General features: G+C 38.4%; 2 protein-coding genes across 2 annotated transcripts; both read right to left on the bottom strand.

The window, feature by feature from the left end:
• Positions 1-3,719: 3,719 nt before the first annotated feature.
• LOC112806020 (heat shock 70 kDa protein 4) lies at positions 3,720-6,667 on the bottom strand. Its single transcript, XM_025848340.2, has 2 exons — positions 6,137-6,667; positions 3,720-5,637 (listed from the first exon to the last, which is right to left on the bottom strand). Exons 1-2 carry the CDS (start codon positions 6,348-6,350, stop codon positions 3,896-3,898), a joined length of 1,956 nt encoding a protein of 651 aa, XP_025704125.1. The 5' UTR covers positions 6,351-6,667; the 3' UTR covers positions 3,720-3,895.
• Positions 6,668-14,313: 7,646 nt separating this feature from the next.
• On the bottom strand, positions 14,314-18,456 carry LOC140173447 (uncharacterized). Its single transcript, XM_072196981.1, has 2 exons — positions 16,203-18,456; positions 14,314-15,416 (listed from the first exon to the last, which is right to left on the bottom strand). The coding sequence occupies exons 1-2, from the start codon at positions 18,454-18,456 to the stop codon at positions 14,314-14,316; spliced, it is 3,357 nt and encodes a 1,118-aa protein (XP_072053082.1).
• Between the last annotated feature and the right edge of the window lie 156 nt (positions 18,457-18,612).

The raw sequence follows: 18,612 nt of genomic DNA, 5'->3' as shown, positions 1-18,612 counted from the left end.
CCATGTAGCAGACTCTCATCGGATGGGATATACGATAATTATTATTTTTGTTATTACATTGCATAAAGGTAAGAAGACATGAAGATATATCTTTTCAACTTTCAAGTAATTTTTTTTATTATGGATTCATTTATTATCTCTTGCATGATCAAGTAACCGTTATTCAACTTCATGTAATTTTTTGGATTTTGGCTCTAAGACTTTGGACTCTACTTATTGAATATGCTACAAAGCATAATCTATTTTTTTTTTTTTTTAACTAAGCATTACTAGGTATCTACTTGGGATATTACTTTTATATTTATTATATTTACGGTTTACATACATATGTATAACAGCAATTCTTTCATGATCTTACATTTTTTTACTTCAATTAGTTTTGGTTATTTTCTTTAGACCGAAATTTGTTTCTTTGCAGGGTAATGTGATTTATATTGCTTATTACTTTGTTGTTGTGACCAGTAAGTCTACTATGCATGTTTGTGATTTTCATTGTAGGTAGTTGATGGCTCCATTGTAAGTGATAATTTGATTTCTTCGGGTAGAGTTAGAACCGTAAGGTAAAAGACTCAACTGTTGACGATACTCCCTCTTGTCAAGGATACAGTGTCTGTATGTGAACCTAGAGACATCAAACTACCTCACGCGAAATCGTCGGATATCATGTGAAAAGCTTAGCCTAAATGTAGTTGTGATTGGCACTGCTGTGCACCTGTGCATGATTATGTCTTTGGTTATATTTTGATATTCTCTTTTTTTTAAGCTAACTATAGTTGAGTTTTTGACGGTGTGGCACAACCTTTACAAAGTTAAAATAATAAGTATAAATTTATAATAATTAATGAGTGATTTTTTAGCGTGTTCTCTAAAAGCAAGTGTGTAATTTTGAATTTTTTATTATAGCACTAGCCATATGACTTTTTTTTTAGTTTTTTCTGTGTTTGAAAGAAACTTGAAAATTGAGCTGAAATCAGCTATAGTGACAATTATATATGTGAGGATGTTGCACTTGCTTAGCTTGATTCATGTTTCTAGCTTCCTTCACATTGGATTCAATATCAATATTAGTTTAGATATCCAAAGAATTGAATCATGCCATCCACAATAGTTTGTTAAAAAAAACTATTAATAATTTCATTAACCAATTACTGTTTGTTAAAACACGAGTAAAAATTCTAAAGTTTAAAAATGACGGAAATTACAAAAGCTAATCACCCTTAAATTATAAAAATCAATACGATAGAAATTACAAAAAAAAAAAAAAAAAAAAGTTGAAAAAATATACATTACTTTGCCAAAGCACCATGTCCCTATTTAGGATGAACACATTTATCATAGCACCAAATAATACGTAAAAATTAAAAAACATAAGACAACTAAAGGATAAGTTTTTTTAATTAATGTTGATAACAAGCTATATATAAAATTATCCAAGAATTAATTTCTATCAAGTGTAAATAAAAATGTCAATAACAGAGGAAATCAATCGGTTCTCAAGTACCTCAAAATCTCAATAAAGCATAGGATATGCCCCCTATAAACCAACTAAAATCTTGGACCCAAGATTGGAACCTGTTAAAACTTTTACTTATCTAAATAGCAAAGACAACAAGTTTCATTATAATGCAATATTGTTGAAACTAGCAATCTTTAAACCATTGAGTATGTTTCTCCACAAACACGTTCAAAAAATCATTAAACTTGTCCTTATTAAGGTTTGGCATCACCACCACATGTGTTTTGTTTTTTTGGCATACTGTAGTCTTGTTATCTGAACACACAAGGCATTGGATACCCCACAAATTTGTGACCATTGAGCTTCTTAAAGAAATTTTTGAAGCTTAATATGATAGAATATAAAAAAATTAACTCTATAATTACTTATATAGAACAAACTCCAAAACAATTTGGTAAGTTGTACATCACTAAAAAAATTGGTCTTAAATTTTATTTTGACAAACAATTAATCTTGTTAATTTTTAAATGCAAGGCAAACAACAAGCTACAATAGCATAGACAAAATTTTGTGCCAGAACCAAAATGTTATGAAAAATAAAAAATTATAACAAAAATACAATAATACATAGAAATTCCAATTAGAAAAAAGAGAGAGAAAATAAATATGTATTCAGCATCACGTTTCTGAAATTTAAATATTTCTAAAGTTTAAACTAACAAGTTTTACAAAAGGAATCATGAGATAAAATCAACAAATCCCTTCCCTCAATTATCTTTCATATTTTATTTTATTTTACTCAGCAAATCAGCATCATCAGAAACATCTTTGACTTCCTACTGATACAATCTCTAAATTTTACTCCTAATCCAATGAGTTTCCTCATATAAGACACCATGTATTATATTTTAGTTCTTCACAACTATTGTTCTACTTTCACAACAGAGGTTAAACTTCAAATAAGAAAAAATTAAGAATTTTATTCAATTAAAAATTAAAATAGTTTCTACCAATGAAATCACAACAATCAAATTCAATAATTCAATCATAATCAATGACTCAGCAAAATCGCATCATATATCCCATAAACAACACGTGCATATATAATAGAAGTTTCAGAATACACACGTCATTAGTAAACCGAAAATCTAAGAAAGAGAGAAAATTGTGGCATGTTTTGCTAAGTGAAGAACACAACAAAAAAATTGTATTTTTTGGTATGAAAGTCAAATAGAGAACAAGGTAATGAAACCCTCACTGATACTGATGGCACCGGTTGCCACGCAAGTGAGGACGCTGTCTCTAGCCATTTTTCTTGGGCCCGTAGGCAGCAACAACGCGTGGTGTGGCGACTGTAGGGATAGAATAACTAACGTGAGGACATCAAAAGAAAGATTTCTCGCAGAATCAATTGTGATGATGCTGAGTATAGAAGGAAACTCTTTCAGAGACTCTCTTCTTCGAAAGAATGGTTAAAAAAGAAGGGAGAATTTTAAAAAACTAAAAAATATGAAGGAGTAAATGTCTTATTTTTAGTTCTTTTAAAAACATAAAAATAGAATTCTATTCGTAAATATTTTTACTATGGTTAATGATACTCCCACATGTGTGGGAGTAAGGAATCTGTTGCCTTAAACACATATCTTGCATTCTTTTTCAGTTTTTCTCTAAGTACTTTAATGAAATATTTGCACTACGGTCATCATTATCAATTATTAATCATGTCCATATACCAAGAGAAAAGAATATACATATTTCTTAAATATAGTACTAAAAACAAATCGTGTGAATTGAGAAAAACGCTAATAAAAGGGCAACCCGGTGCACAAGCGTCCCGCGTTTAACGCAGGGTCCGGGAAAGGGCCGCAACCAAGGTTGTAATGTACGCAGCCTAACCTGATAATTATATCAGTGGCTGTTTCCACGGCTTGAACCCGTGACCTTGAGGTCACGTGGAGACAACTCATCCGCTGCTCCGAGGCTCCCCTTCAGAAAAACGCTAATAATGAACTAAAACCGGTTCATCTCAACTGTAGTAAAGATCAAAAGGTGTTAAACAAACATACTGCTGGAATACATTTTCACGAATCATCTAATAGTGTGATCCTACTGTATCATATACTTAAACATACTGTTGGAATACATTGCCAATGATGAATAGGGTAAGAAGCAATTAGTCTATTCACTTCAGATAAGGAGCTTTTATGCGCATGCCTAAACAAGAATGAACCAAAGGACGACACATCCCAGGACATCGGACAAATAATTCCAACGGGGCAAAATGTATAAATATTTCAGTAACCCGTGTCAACTGAAATTTAAGTAGACAAACCAAATAGATTACTTAAAATAGTTGTCTTCGAGACTAAAAATAAAAACCAAGTAAACATAGGAGCAACAAAACACATCAAAGATAATAATTTAGGAAAACAACTAAATTTAGTCGACTTCCTCAATCTTAGGGCCAGCACCACTTCCACCAGAGGGAGCATAGTCATCATCGCCTGCACCAGCTCCACCAACATCAGGACCAGCACCACCTTGGTACATCTTGGCAATGATTGGATTGCAGATGCCTTCCAGTTCCTTCATCTTATCCTCAAACTCATCTGCTTCGGCAAGCTGGTTGCTGTCTAGCCACTGAATAGATTGCTCAATGGCATCCTCAATCTTCTTCTTGTCAGCTGGGTCAAGTTTTCCTCCAATCTTGTCATCCTTCACAGTGTTCCTCATGTTGTATGCATAGTTTTCCAAAGCATTCTTGGCTTCAACCTTCTTTTTATGCTCTTCATCCTCAGACTTGTACTTCTCGGCCTCTTGAACCATCTTCTCTATATCTTCCTTTGAAAGTCTTCCCTTGTCATTGGTGATGGTGATCTTATTCTTCTGGCCAGTAGTTTTGTCTTCCGCAGACACATTCAAGATACCATTGGCATCAATGTCAAAACACACAGTGATCTGTGGAACACCCCTGGGAGCAGGAGGAATGCCTGAAAGTTCAAATTTGCCCAACAAATTGTTATCCCTTGTCCTTGTTCTCTCACCCTCGAAGACCTGGATCAACACACCAGGCTGGTTGTCCGAATATGTTGAGAAAACTTGTTCCTTCTTTGTTGGAATTGTAGTGTTCCTTGGGATCAGGACGGTCATCACACCACCAGCAGTCTCCAAACCAAGTGACAGAGGGGTGACATCAAGAAGGAGTAGGTCCTGAACCTTTTCATTGCCCTCACCACTCAAGATGGCAGCCTGAACTGCAGCACCATAGGCAACAGCCTCATCAGGATTAATGCTCTTGCACAATTCCTTTCCATTGAAGAAATCTTGCAAAAGTTGTTGAACCTTGGGAATTCTAGTTGAACCGCCAACAAGGACAACATCATGGACACTTCTTTTGTCCATTTTAGCATCTCTCAAACATTTCTCAACTGGCTCCATACACTTCCTGAAAAGATCCATATTGAGCTCCTCAAATCTTGCACGAGTAATTGGAGAATAGAAATCAATTCCCTCATACAGCGAATCAATTTCAATGGTGGTCTGGGCAGTAGATGAAAGTGTCCTCTTTGCTCTCTCACAAGCTGTCCTCAACCTCCTAAGAGCTCTAGGGTTGCCACTTATGTCCTTCTTGTTCTTTCTCTTAAACTCCTGAACAAAGTGGTTCACCATTCTGTTATCAAAATCTTCGCCCCCAAGATGGGTGTCTCCAGCTGTAGCCTTCACCTCAAAGATACCTTCCTCAATAGTAAGCAAGGATACGTCAAAAGTACCTCCACCAAGATCAAAAATTAAGACATTCTTCTCACCAACGCTTGTTGCCTTCTTGTCAAGACCATATGCAATGGCAGCAGCAGTAGGCTCATTGATAATTCTCATGACATTAAGACCAGCAATAACACCAGCATCCTTGGTTGCCTGACGCTGAGAATCATTGAAGTAAGCAGGGACAGTAACAACAGCGTTCTTCACTGAAGAGCCAAGATAGGCCTCTGCAATCTCACGCATCTTCATGAGTACCATAGAAGAGATCTCTTCTGCGGCAAATTGCTTCTCTTCACCCTTGTAGTTAACCACAATCATGGGCTTCTCAGCAGGTCCAGAAATAACCTTAAATGGCCACAACTTAATATCACTCTGCACAGAGGGATCGCTAAATCTGCGACCAATCAACCTCTTGGCATCTGAGAGAAAAGACAATTTATAAACAATCAATATATTGAACCATAAACTAACTAAAATATAAACAACTTTCATCCGAGTAAGACCCATATTAATACTGTACAATAACTAGTACACATACAAACCTTCAACCTATTGAGAGGCAAATCTTGGAACTTGAAGTACGAAGTAACGTCAGACCAGACCCAACAGTGATTTATATTGACGGATGATATTCAAAATTTCGTAATTTAAAATTATATTGATGCATCATGAAAAACGAGATAAGATTTCTGCTATACTAGATCTAGAACCATTAATCCGTTTATGAATATTAAATATTCCAAACAAAGTCAACAAACGAGGCTTTCAATAAATGATCTTAGATTAACTATCTACACAGTTCAACACAACATAAGATCACATACATCAAATAAAACTAACTCATTAAGCTTAGTGAGATAGCACAGAGAACGACAATAAGGTTCTAAGAGAATTTGTGCATGGAAAAGTAGATCTCACCGAAGACAGTGTTGATAGGGTTCATGGCGACCTGGTTCTTGGCGGCATCGCCTATGAGACGCTCGGTGTCAGTGAATGCGACGTAGGACGGCGTCGTTCTGTTTCCTTGGTCGTTGGCGATGATCTCAACACGGTCATGCTGCCAAACTCCGACGCACGAGTACGTGGTTCCGAGATCGATTCCGATGGCTGGTCCCTCTCCTTTTCCGGCCATTGGATCCTAACTGCTGCTTTTTGCGTCGGCGAGAAAACGGAGAAAGAGATCTAAGAATGTGAGGACACAGCGCGAACACTGTGTTCCGAGTTTAGATGCAAAGGAGGAAGAGGGGGAGTGAAACTGGTTTAAGTTGTATTATATATAGCTAGGGTTTGGGTTCCTTCTAGAATGTTCCTATACCCTACTTAAGCTGTTAGAAGCCCGTTCAATTTGGGCTCGCGTACTCTTGTTTCCAATAATGTGGGCCCGAGGCGCAGGCATGGCTCCGCCTACCTTCCAATTCAAAATTCCAGTTTGTTTGAGATGTGAAAACGTGCCGAACGTGTACCTGGCAAATCCGCAAAATAATAATAATAATAATAAATAATTGACTAGGCTAAGATTTAGATTTAGTTTAGTAAAATTTTTATTTTTTAAAAATTAATTTTTAAAAGATAATTTTTTAAAAGTTGTAGTATTTATGTTTGATAAATTAAATTAAAAATTATTTTTAATAAACACAAGCAACAACAATTGCATTTGGTAAAATAGCTTTTAAAATTTAAAGATACTATAATAGAGATAAATACAAGTATTAAATTTGAAAATTAGTTAACATATGAGATTATATTAGACTTTTAAATTTTGAAAAGTATAAGCCAACTTTGAAAAACTCTATCTTAGTGCTTTCAAAAATACCCTGATTTTTCAAAAACAGCCGGCACAAGCACATGATATTTTTTATTTACCAAACACAAAATGAGGAGCTTGAACTTTTAAAAAGCACAAGTACCTCTTTGAAAAGTTTTACCAAACCAATTCTTAGAACCTACCAAATAAAAAATCTACCAAATCCGTAGAGTCGAACTTAGGGGTGGCAAACGGAAAAGTCCGCCCCGCCCCGCCTAAATGCGGGCTGGCGAGCCCACTAAATGTCCTCTTTTTTTTTACTTTTAACTATTAAATAATATATATACAGGCCTAAAAAATCTCTTCTATTTTTTAATTTTTTTAACCATTATAATTTCTAAAGGTATAAAAAAATTATGATTTTTATATTCACAAATATTAAAGTCTTTGTTTTCATCCAAAACATAATTATAAATATTGTCTCAAAGCCAAAATAAATATAATCCAAAACATAATTATGAATATTGTCTCCAAAGCATAATCCAAAAACACTCAATTTTCATCTTCTTTCTCTTGTAAGTTGGGTTGGGAGAAGTTAGGTTTTGGCAAAAAAATTGCAAAAATACCCCCTTACCAAGAAAAACACTAAGTCCAATGATGAGCGGATATTTTATACGCTTTTTGACATCATTTTCATACAATTTTTGTTATGTTTTATTTAAGTTTTATTATATTTTTATATGTTTTAGTGTAAAATTCACATTTTTAGATTCTACTATGATTTGTTGTGTTTTATGGTGATTTCAGATATTTTTTGGCTGAAATTGAGGAGTTTGAGCAGAAGTCTGATTCAGAAGCAGAGAAATGACTGCAGATGCTGTTAGGATCTGACCTCCGTGCACTCGAATGAGCTTTTCTGGAGTTACAGAAGTCCAAATGGCGCGCTCTCAATGGCTATGGAAAGCTAACATCCAGGACTTTCCAGAAATATATAATAGTTCATACTTTACTTCAGAATTGAAGGCTCAAAACTGGCGTTCAATGCCAGCCACCAATTCTATTCTAGCATCCAACGCCCACAAGGAGGTAACCAGCGTCAAATGCCCAAAAAGCGGGCCCTAGCCAGCATTCAACGCCCCTAGGGAGTCCTAGCACGTGGTTTACTCTTTTGCTCGGTCCAAACACTCACCAAGTAGGCCCCGAAAGTGGATTTTTGCACTACAAGCCTAAGCCTATAATATTTCTGTAATCTTTAGTCATTAGCTTAGTATTTATAGGAGGAGATCACCCTTGTTTAAAAAATTTTGATCTTCTTCCACCACTTTACACGTTTTTACATTGTTCTATGTACAATATGAGCCATTAAATATCCTAGGTTAAGGTTAGGAGCTCTGTTGTGTTTTATGGATTAATAAAAGTACTACTGTTCTATTTCAATTCATATTTGACTCTCTCCTAAGATGTATCTTCGTTCTTCAACCTTATGAATGAGTTGAACCATCACAAGTTATCTCTATTCTACATGGGTTTAGCGCAGCGTCTTTCATCGGATATCAATGAACCACTAGCTTGATTATACATCTCTTAGACGGCTAATCCACGACTTTGTTGGGGACTTCTTGAGACATCAGTTCAGCCGAGGTATGGGGAGATTAGGGTCTTTGTGGTAAAGGCTAGAATCAAGGCGCAGCATTCTCTGATCCGGAAGATTCGACCTTATCTGTGGTGTTTTGAGTAGGATCACCAAGGGAATGAACTGCAGGAGCTTCACCCTCATTCATACTGGATGCGCACTAAACCTGGTGTTCAGCCTAGAGGAAGATTGGTGGCTGCTCAAACCGGCGTTGATCACATACAACATGCTATAGAAGAAATCATTCACAGTTGGAGTAGACAGTAAGAAATTGATTCAGAAGAACAAAGCATCTCCGAAGCCTTAACCATCTTCTTATCATTGAATTCACAACCACTGAGTAACGTTATCTTTATTTTACTTTTATACACTTAAACCAGTAAACAACCCATAAGTCCCAACCTAACTACTAATTGACTTAGTAGTAGGCTAGCGTTAATGGGTATCAAATTAACCACTAAGGGTTCTCAATTCTCCAATTCAATTAGACCCAATGACTCAAGATCACCCAATTCTCTTAGCCTAGGCCAAGAGTATAGAAAACTACCCTAATACTAATGGAAACATTTTATCAAACACATAGAGTGCAATAGAAGTAAACATCACAAAATGTAAGAATTAATAAAATCCATAACTAATACAAACAATAAATCAACAATGACAATTAAGATAAACATAGAAACACATGAAAACATGAAATTACATTAAGAGATAATCAAAATCTATAAGAGTTCATAAAAGTAAAAATGGCAACATAAATAAATTAACAAGAGAAACTAAGAGGATTAAGACAATAGAACAATAAAATATAAAGAGAATTGAAATAAAAATAAGAATTAAAACTTGGATCTAAGGAAATTTGACCTAAACTACCCTAAATTCTAGAGAGAAGAGATAGCTTTTCTCTCTAAAATTCTAACCTAAAACATGATGAAAACTACAATATGACTACTTCCCCCTCCCCCATTCCCTTGCAATTCTTGGGTTCAAAAGCATCAGAAATGAGTTGGATTTAGGCCTCCTTGAGCTTAAAAATCGCCCCCAGTGTTTTGCCTTTAATGAGATCACGTGCCGCTTGTCATGCGTATGCATGGGTCATATGACGTGTCACTGACAACTTTCTCTTTCATGCGTGCGCATGGGTGACGCGTGCGCGTTGCTGGTGAATCCCCTCCTCACGCGTACACGTGGATGACGCGTGCACGTGGCCTTGAGTTCTCCAAATGCTCATTTTCCATGAATTCTCCTTCTAGCATGCTTTTCTCTTCACTCCAAATGCTTTTCTATAATAGAACTTAACTATATAAAAATAAATTTTTCATTAATATATGTTATTCATATTATTGAATGAATAATGTACAAAAAAATGTTTAATCTCATAAATTTTTTTAAACTGAATTCATTTTTTTATTTAGTTTATTGATATATTTAAGAACAATAATTACAGAATTTTAAACCCTATATTTAGAGAATGAATTAAGATTTTTAATTAATACTATATATTACATTGATATAATACAATAATTATAAAACTTATTGTTTAAAAAAGTCTTTGTTTTAGGGCGAAAACTAGTGCACTCCAGGTAAAGTAGGGAGTGCAACACTCTTTAAAAGTTAACCTACTATCAAAAGTTATCAGGTAAATTAAATTTATTTATTATTGTTATTATTTTTTTTTTGTCATGGGCTGAACAAACAAACCAGCACTAACAAAAATACTAATTCCCTTATTTAACACAAGGACGACCTTTACACCACAAAAATACTCAGAAAAATTTGATTGAATTCCTCCATTATTCTGTTATTGTCGATGTGATGTCTTCAAACATGTTCCATGCGTAGGAGGCCGAGGTATAGTGACTTCTCCTGCTGTTGTCCGAGTTCAGGAGGAAGAGCTATACGTCGGCTGAGCTGGAACACCGCGGCGGGAGCACCTACAAAAAGCACTCCGACGCTCAAGTAAGAATGTGAGATATGAGAGAATAAGAGAAATAAATTATAGTGAGTTCTGTGACCTGCCTTGCCCCAAGGTTACTAATTTGTTTATATAGACGTTTGGGAACTCGTTCAGTTGGAGTTTATTTAGGGATTATTTGTGTTGACCGAGGTTATCCTGATGCCGTTAGTGTAGTCAGTTGAGATTCTGAGTTATGCCCTTATCCTTGGTTTTGGCGGTGTTTGTTATTAGATTTTGTTTGTTGAGATTTGCTTTATTGACCGAGGTTTGTGTGTGGAGATATAGTCGGTTGACCGGGTTTTTAGGCTACGTATCATAGCCCCCAAGGTCGCCGTGTGTCTTTAGGAGTATAGGGCGAGCTTTTATTTGTTTGGGGTTAGATTTGTTGTTGCTGCCTTTTGATTTTTTGTCTCGGAAAAGGTGTAAATGTGCATTTAATGACCGTTTTGTTTCCCGCGTTAAAGTGTTTGATGTGAGTCCCCGTTACAGTATCTTGTGCAATCTTGGCCCTTGGTTTGCATCATGGTGAGTGAGTGGTTGAGATTCTGAGGTAGTTTTGGAGAAAAAACTGTTTCATTACCCCATGTTTTTATTACTGGGAGTATCATAGGTAACTTCTGTTTAGTCTGAATCTCCAATACTTGCGTTTTTTTCACCAGCGAAAGAGAAAGAATGAATATCAAAGGTTTGTGTTAAAGGGTTCTGGTCTTCTTCTTCTTCTTTCTAATTTTCCTGTTTGGTCTTTGGTTATGGAAAAGGGTAAGGTTGTTCTGGCGGAGGGCGACCCTTGCAGTTGGGTTAGTGAATAAGTGAAACAGTGTGTTTCTAGGTTTAGTGATTCTGAATCCGTAAAGGTGTTAGGTTCTAACGTATGGGTTAGAGAGGGTCATGAGCTTAGGATAGAGCTTTTACCTTGTGGGGAGGAGGATCGTGTTTGTGAGCAGGTCGATGGTTGGTCATATTTCTACATTTATTCGTGTTTGTTGACTGAGATTGGTGTCCGGTTTCCATTTACAGATTTTGAGTGCGGTGTGTTATTTTGGTTGAATTGTGCTCCCTCCCAGTTACATCCCAACTCCTGGGGTTTTGTCCGTGCTTTTGAGATTCTGATGAGTATTCTAGAATATCCTCCTTCGCTGAGAGTATTCTTTTCATTGTTTTAATCTAAAGGAGTTAGGCGGGGTTTGTGGGTAAATCTCAATAGTCATCCTCGTCGGTCAGTGTTTTCCTTATACAAATCATCGTTCAAAGATTTTAAAACAATGTTTGTCAAGGTTAGGAGTGTTAAAAGTGAGTTTCCTTTTTATTTGAATGAATATCTAGAAGAGAGGTTTCCTCTTTCTTGGTCTCCTGAACCTATGCAGGTTCTTGATGTTGATGATAGGGTTTTTGATGACAATGTCGTGTTGGACTTTTTGTTAGAGGAGTTGGTAGGGTTGTTATCTATTGCAGATTTGTTGAAGTGGGATTCGGATAAGGAGGTTGTTTTGGATTATCTAGGTAACTAGTTTTAGTGTTTATTTTCTGAAATGGAGGTGTAGTTGCTTCTAATATTTTGTCTTGTGTTTATGTCTGTAGCTGAGAAAGCCCCCACCATCACTACTGCTGGACTGAAGTCCTATTTTAATCAGAGGAAGAAAAGTGAGAAAGAGGGGTCAATGACAAATGTAGGTAAGGGCGGCGGTGACGTTGGTCAAGCAGGGGCTAATCCTCGACTAAAAAGGAAAAGGGAAAAGACTCGTGCCGAGAAGGCTGAGAGTAAGGAGGAGCATTCCCCTGTCCTACCTATTGTAGAGGCTGCCTATGAGTCTCAGAGGAGACTTCATGCTTATCGTGAGGATGATAGCATGAGGTCCCTGTGGTCAAGGTTTTTTTCCTTTGCTACTCTTGCTGATGAGGTGTGTCGATTTCCCGAGGACTCGAAAATGATAGAAGAGGTTGGACGTGCTGGGATGAGTCGCTTTCTTCAGGTATTTTGGTTGTATTATTTTATGTTTTATCACCATGTATCCTTATGTTGATGTTTTTGTTGGTTTTTTTGTCTTAGGTTATTGGGGCCCGACTTGTCGCTATTGGGAGAGTTCAAGAGCTTGCTGTGGAATCTGAAGTCAAAGATTCTGTTGAGATTTCTGAGTTGTCTACTGCTGTTCAAGAGAAGGAGAAGATGATTACTGAACTTTCGTCATCTTTGAAGGGAAAGGAAGAAGAGCTTGCTGAAGAGAAACGCCTTCATAGTTCGGTCTTGGAAGGAAATAAAACTCTGACATCGGAAAATGATCGACTAATGGCTCGGGTGAAGGAGTTGGAGAATGAGATTTATGAGGCCTTTGCTCAAGGCTTTGAGCGGGCTACCGACCAGGTTCGGGTTTTGTTCCCTGAGGTTGATGCTGCTAAACTTGATGCCACGAAAATCATTGTTGATGGCGAATTGATCGATGATGAAGTTGGTAAACAAAGTGATAGTTCGAGTATTGGGGATAAGATAGAATGAAGATTTGTAAAAATGTTGTTTGGAGTTTTTTGGACCTGTTTGTTAATGTTTCTAGCTATGTATTTTGACTACTTATGGCTTTTGCCGAGTGTGAAGCTCGGTTGTTTGTTTTGGTTTATATATATCTGTTTGAACTTATATCTGTAATGGCTTTGGGCTTTTGTAGAGTAGAATATATTAGTCTTTTTATTGTAAGACTGTATCGTTTGATTAATTGGATAAGGCGTCCGGCCCCATTAAAACCCTTTCTGAGTAAAACCCTTATTTTGTTGGGATAAAATCTCAAAATGGGAAAAAGAGTACCTTCATCCGCGCTATATACACTATGATTGGTATTTCCTCAAGGAGGATACATTCCAGTTTCCTGGTATTGGACTGTTTAACAATGTCTCTAATTGGTAGGCTCCTTTGCCGAGCACTTTAGAAATTCGGAATGGTCCCTCCTAGTTTGCTGCTAATTTTCCATGCTTTTGAGGTTTTCTTGCTTCTTCTGTTTTTCTGAGGACGAGCTCTCCATTCTCGAATGTCCTTGGATGGACCTTTTTGTTGTGTCGTTTTTGTATGAGCTGTTTCATTGCTCGTTGTTTAATTGTTGCTATCTCCCTTTCCTCGTCCAGTAGATCCAAGTCTGTTAATCTTTCATTGTTGTTGTTGTTCGTATCATAGAGTTTGGTTCTCAGGCTAGTCGTGCCGACTTCTACAGGTATGAGGGCCTCGGCTCCATATACTAGTTTGAATGGGGTTTCTCCTGTTGCTGATTGGATTGTCGTGTTGTACCCCCATAGGACTTCTGGTACGAGATCTGCCCATTCGCTCTTTACTTCGTCCAACTTCTTCTTTAAGGCCTGCAAAATAACTCTGTTAGCTGATTCTACTTGACCATTCATTTGAGGATGCTCGACCGAGCTAAAGTGGTGTTTGATGTTGAAATTTTGTAAAAAGGTGGCAAGTTTATGGTCTGTGAACTGCCTTCCATTGTCAGAGATTACTTCTCTTGGTATGCCGTAACGGCATATGATGTTCTTCCAAAGGAAGGTTCTTACTTTCTCTGCTGTGATTCGCGCTAGGGGTTGTGCTTCAATCCATTTGGAGAAGTAATCTATTGATACCAAAAGAAACTTTACCTATCCTGGCGCTTTCGGGAAGGGGCCTAGAATGTCTAGCCCCCAATGGTCGAAAGGCCAACTTACCTCCAAGGTGTGCAACTCCTCGGCGGGTGTTGTTGAGATGTTGGCGTGCTTCTGACAATTGTTGCATGTCCTTACTTTTGTTATGCATCCCTCTTTATAGTTGGCCAGTAGTATCCTGTTCGCAATATTTTGGCTGACAGAGCTCGGCCGCCAATATGATTTCCACATACTCCTTCATGTGTTTCTGCCATGACTATTTCAGCATCATCTTTTCTGAGACATTTTAGTAGAGGCTGTGAGAATCCTCGTCTGTATAGGCTATCTCCTACCATTGTGTAGTAGCTTGCTTTTCTTCGGAAGAGTTGTGGATTTTGTTCGTCCTTTGGGATTGTTCCTGTTTTGATATATTGAAGAAAAGGTGTTCTCCAATCCTCTACCTGTGTAATGCTGCATATGCTATTTAATTCAAAGCTTGGCTTTTCAAGTGTTAACTGTGAAAGTGTTGGTGTGTGTGATTGTGGCCTTGTTGTTGCTAATTTAGATAAAACATCGGCTCTTGCGTTTTGTTCTCTATTCACATGTATTATTTCAAATTTGTGAAATTTTGAGATAGGGTCCTTTGTTATGAGCCAGTATTTCTCTAACAAAGGATCTTTTACCTGGAATTCGCCTTTGATCTGTTGGACGATGAGCAGGAAGTCGCAATAAGCGGTGAGTTGAGATATTTGTAAATCCCGGATGAGTTTTAGTCCGGCTAGGAGGGCTTCATATTCGGCCTGGTTGTTGCTTGCTACGAAGGAAAATTGTAATGATTGCTCGGCTTCGACCTGTTCACCTCTTTTGAGTGTTACGCCTGCTCCACTTCCATCTTTGTTTGCTGCACCATCTACATAAAGCTTCCAGCTATGTTCCTCTGGCCTACACTCTGTTGTCAATTCAGAGATGAAGTCGGCTAGTATTTGCAGTCTTGGAGTCTTCCGAGGTTGGTATTGTATGTCATATTTGGAGAGCTCGACGGACCATTTTGTTAAGCATCCAGCCAGCTCAGGTTTTGTTAGAATTTGTCTCAGTGGTTGATTCGTTCTAACTATTATGATGTGGCTTTGGAAATACTGCCTCAATCTTCTTGCTGTCGTGACTAGGGCTAATGCGAGCTGTTCTATTTTTGGGTACCTGGTTTCTGCTGGCTGTAGGACTCTGCTGACGAAGTATACTGGGTTTTGTGTTTTCCCTGTTTCAGAGACTAGTACAGAACTTATGGCATGGTTAGAAACAGATAAATATAAGAATAATGGTTTACCGGGCTTTGGTTTTTAGGGGATAGGTGGTGATGATAGTGTTTGTTTGAGCTCTGTGAAAGATCGTTCACATTCTTCCGTCCAGTTGAACTTTTGGCTCTTGGAGATTGTTTTGAAAAAATGGTATGATCGGTTTGCTACTGCAGGTAAGAATCATGATAGTGCAGCAACTCGGCCTGCTAGCTGTTGTGCTTCCTTTATTGTCTTTGGGCTGTTCATGTTAAAAATAGCTTCACATTTTTCTGGGTTTGCCTCAATTCCTCGTGAAGTCAGCATGAATCCGAGGAATTTCCCCCCTTGAACCCCGAATGCACATTTTTCTGGGTTGAGTCTCATGTTGTATGCTCTGAGTTGTTGGAATGCTTATTCAAGGTCCTTATAGTGTGATCCTTGTGCCGATGTCTTTGCCACGTCCACATAGATCTCCATATTTCGTCCTATTTGATGTTGGAATACTTTGTCCATAAGTCATTGGTATGTTGCTCCTGCATTCTTAAGGCCAAATGGCATAACTTTGTAGCAAAAATTTCCGTGTTTTGTTATGAAAGCCGTTTTGCTTTGGTCTTCTGGATGCATAAGGATCTGATTATATCCTGAGTATGCATCCATGAAGCTCAGAGTTTTAAATCCAGAAGCATTATCTACTAGTTTATCAATGCAAGGTAAAGGATAGGCATCTTTGGGGCAAGCCTTATTTAAATTTGTAAAGTCGACGCACATGCGCCATTTACCTGAGTGTTTCCTTACCATAACCACATTTGAAAGCCAAGTGGTAAAACGGAGTTCTTTGATGAAACCGGCGTTGAGGAGCTTTTTTGTTTCTTCAAGGGCTGCTTTTACTTTTTCCGTTCCAAGGTTCCTCTTTTTCTGGGCGATCGGTTTGGCTGTTTTGTTTATGGCGAGCTTGTGACTGATTATGCTCGGATCGATTCCTGGCATGTCTGCTGGTGTCCACGCAAATAATTCGGCGTTGTCCTGGAGTAATCTTATTAGCTTTGCTCTCTCTTCTCCTTTTAATGCTTGGCCGATGTAGGTAATCTGTTCGGCTTTTATCGTCAGAGGAATCTGTTGGAGTTCGTCTATTGGTTGGGGTCTTTCTTGGAGATCCCCTCTTGGATCCAATTCGGCAAGCGTCAACACCTCGGATCTGCCATGACTTGTTTTTGCTTCTAGATCAGCTTTTGGTTGCATGCTGGTTTTCTTTAAGCTAGCATTGTAGCATTGTCGAGCTTGTTGTCGGTTTGAATGTACTGTTGCTATTTTGTTGTTTTGTGCCTGAAACTTAACACACAAGTGTAATGTAGATACTACCGCTCTGAAGTTATTCAGGGTGGGTCTTCCGAGTATAATGTTATAAGGACTAGGACAGTAAACTATGAGATATTGGATGTCCACAGCTCTTGCCAATGAGGGGTTGCCCATTGTTGTTCTTAGCCATATGTGTCCTTTTATTGGGACCCTTTCTCCAGAGAACCCAACTAGTTCTCCGGATGACGGTTGCATGGCTTTTTCAGACAATTGCATTTTTATAAAAGTTGAATAAAAAAGTACATCAGCACTACTACCTGGGTCTAGAAGCACCTTCCTTACCAATAGTTCTCCAGCTTGTATAGATATTACCACAGGGTCGTCCAGGTTTGGACTTGTTGAAGCTATGTCGCCTTGACTAAAGGTTATCTCTAGTTCTTTTGTGTTGTGAGTTGTTGCAGGTATTGTTCCTTCGATTTCCAGCATTGCTCGGTAACTCCTTTTTCGGGCCGAGCTTGTTTCGTCTCCTCCCGCATATCCTCCTGATATGCAGTTTATGATTCCCCTGGGAGGATCTGTTATTGTCCATTTTCCCTTTTCTCTCTCTGTTGAGCGCTCCTCTGGTTCTCTTTTGGTTTCTCTGCTTTTCCGACCTTCGACATATTTGTCCAAGAGGCCTTGCCGAGCTAATCTTTCTAGGAGGTCCTTGGCTATTACACATTCGTCCGTTGTATGTCCATATTTTTTATGGAAAGCACAGTGCTTGCTTCTGTCCACGAACCGTTGATCTTGGTAGCTCCCTGCTCTGGCGGGAGGTTTGACTATTTTGGCGTTGAGAATATCCTTGATTATGTTTTCCCTTTTTGTGTTGAATCTGGTATAGGTGTCGAACTTTGGAGTAAGCCTGAATGGCTTTTTCTGATCTTTCCTGTTTGGTGGTCTGGATGTCTTTTCGTCCTCTTTTCTGGTTGGCTGTTTGTCCGACCTCTGTGCTTCCCGCAATTCCTCAATCTCCATTTGACCTGCAGCTCTCTCTCGAAATTCTTCCAGTGTTTTGGGTTTGGTTATTGCTATTGTTTCTCTAAACTTCCCGGGTCTGAGTCCGGCTTTGAGTGCGTGCAGGTGGACGTTAGGGTCCAAGTCCGGAATCTCCATGGTAGCATCAGCGAACCGGGTTAAGTAATCCTTCAGGCTCTCATGCTGTCCCTGTTTGATCGTCCTGAGGTAGTCTGAGCCGCGGACATAGATCCTTGAAGCAGCGAAGTAGTCGATGAAAGATCTTGCCAGGTCCTCGAAACATGTAATTGACCCTGCAGATAATTTAGAAAACCATAATAAAGCAGCACCGTCAAGGTAAGTAGGAAAAGAACGACATAATATAGGTTCATTATTAGGTCCATTAAAAAACATCATAGATTGAAATTTTTTAACGTGAGATCGGGGGTCACCAATCCCCTTGTAAGGTTCCAAGGAGTTAGGCAAGACGAAGCCCTTAGGCATCTTGAAGTTTGTAATTTCTTTAGAGAAGGGGTTGTCTAGCGTCAACTTTTCTTTCGGTGGTGTAATGCTTAAGGGGTCTGAGTTTCCTAGGGCCGCATTCTTGGAGCTACTCTCCTCATGTTTGCCTGTGTTATTCTGTGTAGAGAGTTCGGCTAGCCTACGGACTTCCGCCTGGAGTTCGACCATCTGGGCTAGCAGCTCGGCTTGGTTGAAGGATTGAGCTCCATTCTCAGCCATGTGAAAGTCCCTGCACACAAGAAAGGAAATATAGAATATCTAAGAGTGAAAGTGGGGTTATATCAACTCAGGCCCCACGGTAGGCGCCAAATGTTCCGTGCGTAGGAGGCCGAGGTATAGTGACTTCTCCTGCTGTTGTCCGAGTTCAGGAGGAAG

This window comes from Arachis hypogaea, chromosome 6, assembly GCF_003086295.3.
Source record: "Arachis hypogaea cultivar Tifrunner chromosome 6, arahy.Tifrunner.gnm2.J5K5, whole genome shotgun sequence".
Lineage (NCBI taxonomy): Eukaryota > Viridiplantae > Streptophyta > Magnoliopsida > Fabales > Fabaceae > Arachis > Arachis hypogaea.
This window is presented reverse-complemented; position numbering and strand designations above follow the sequence as displayed.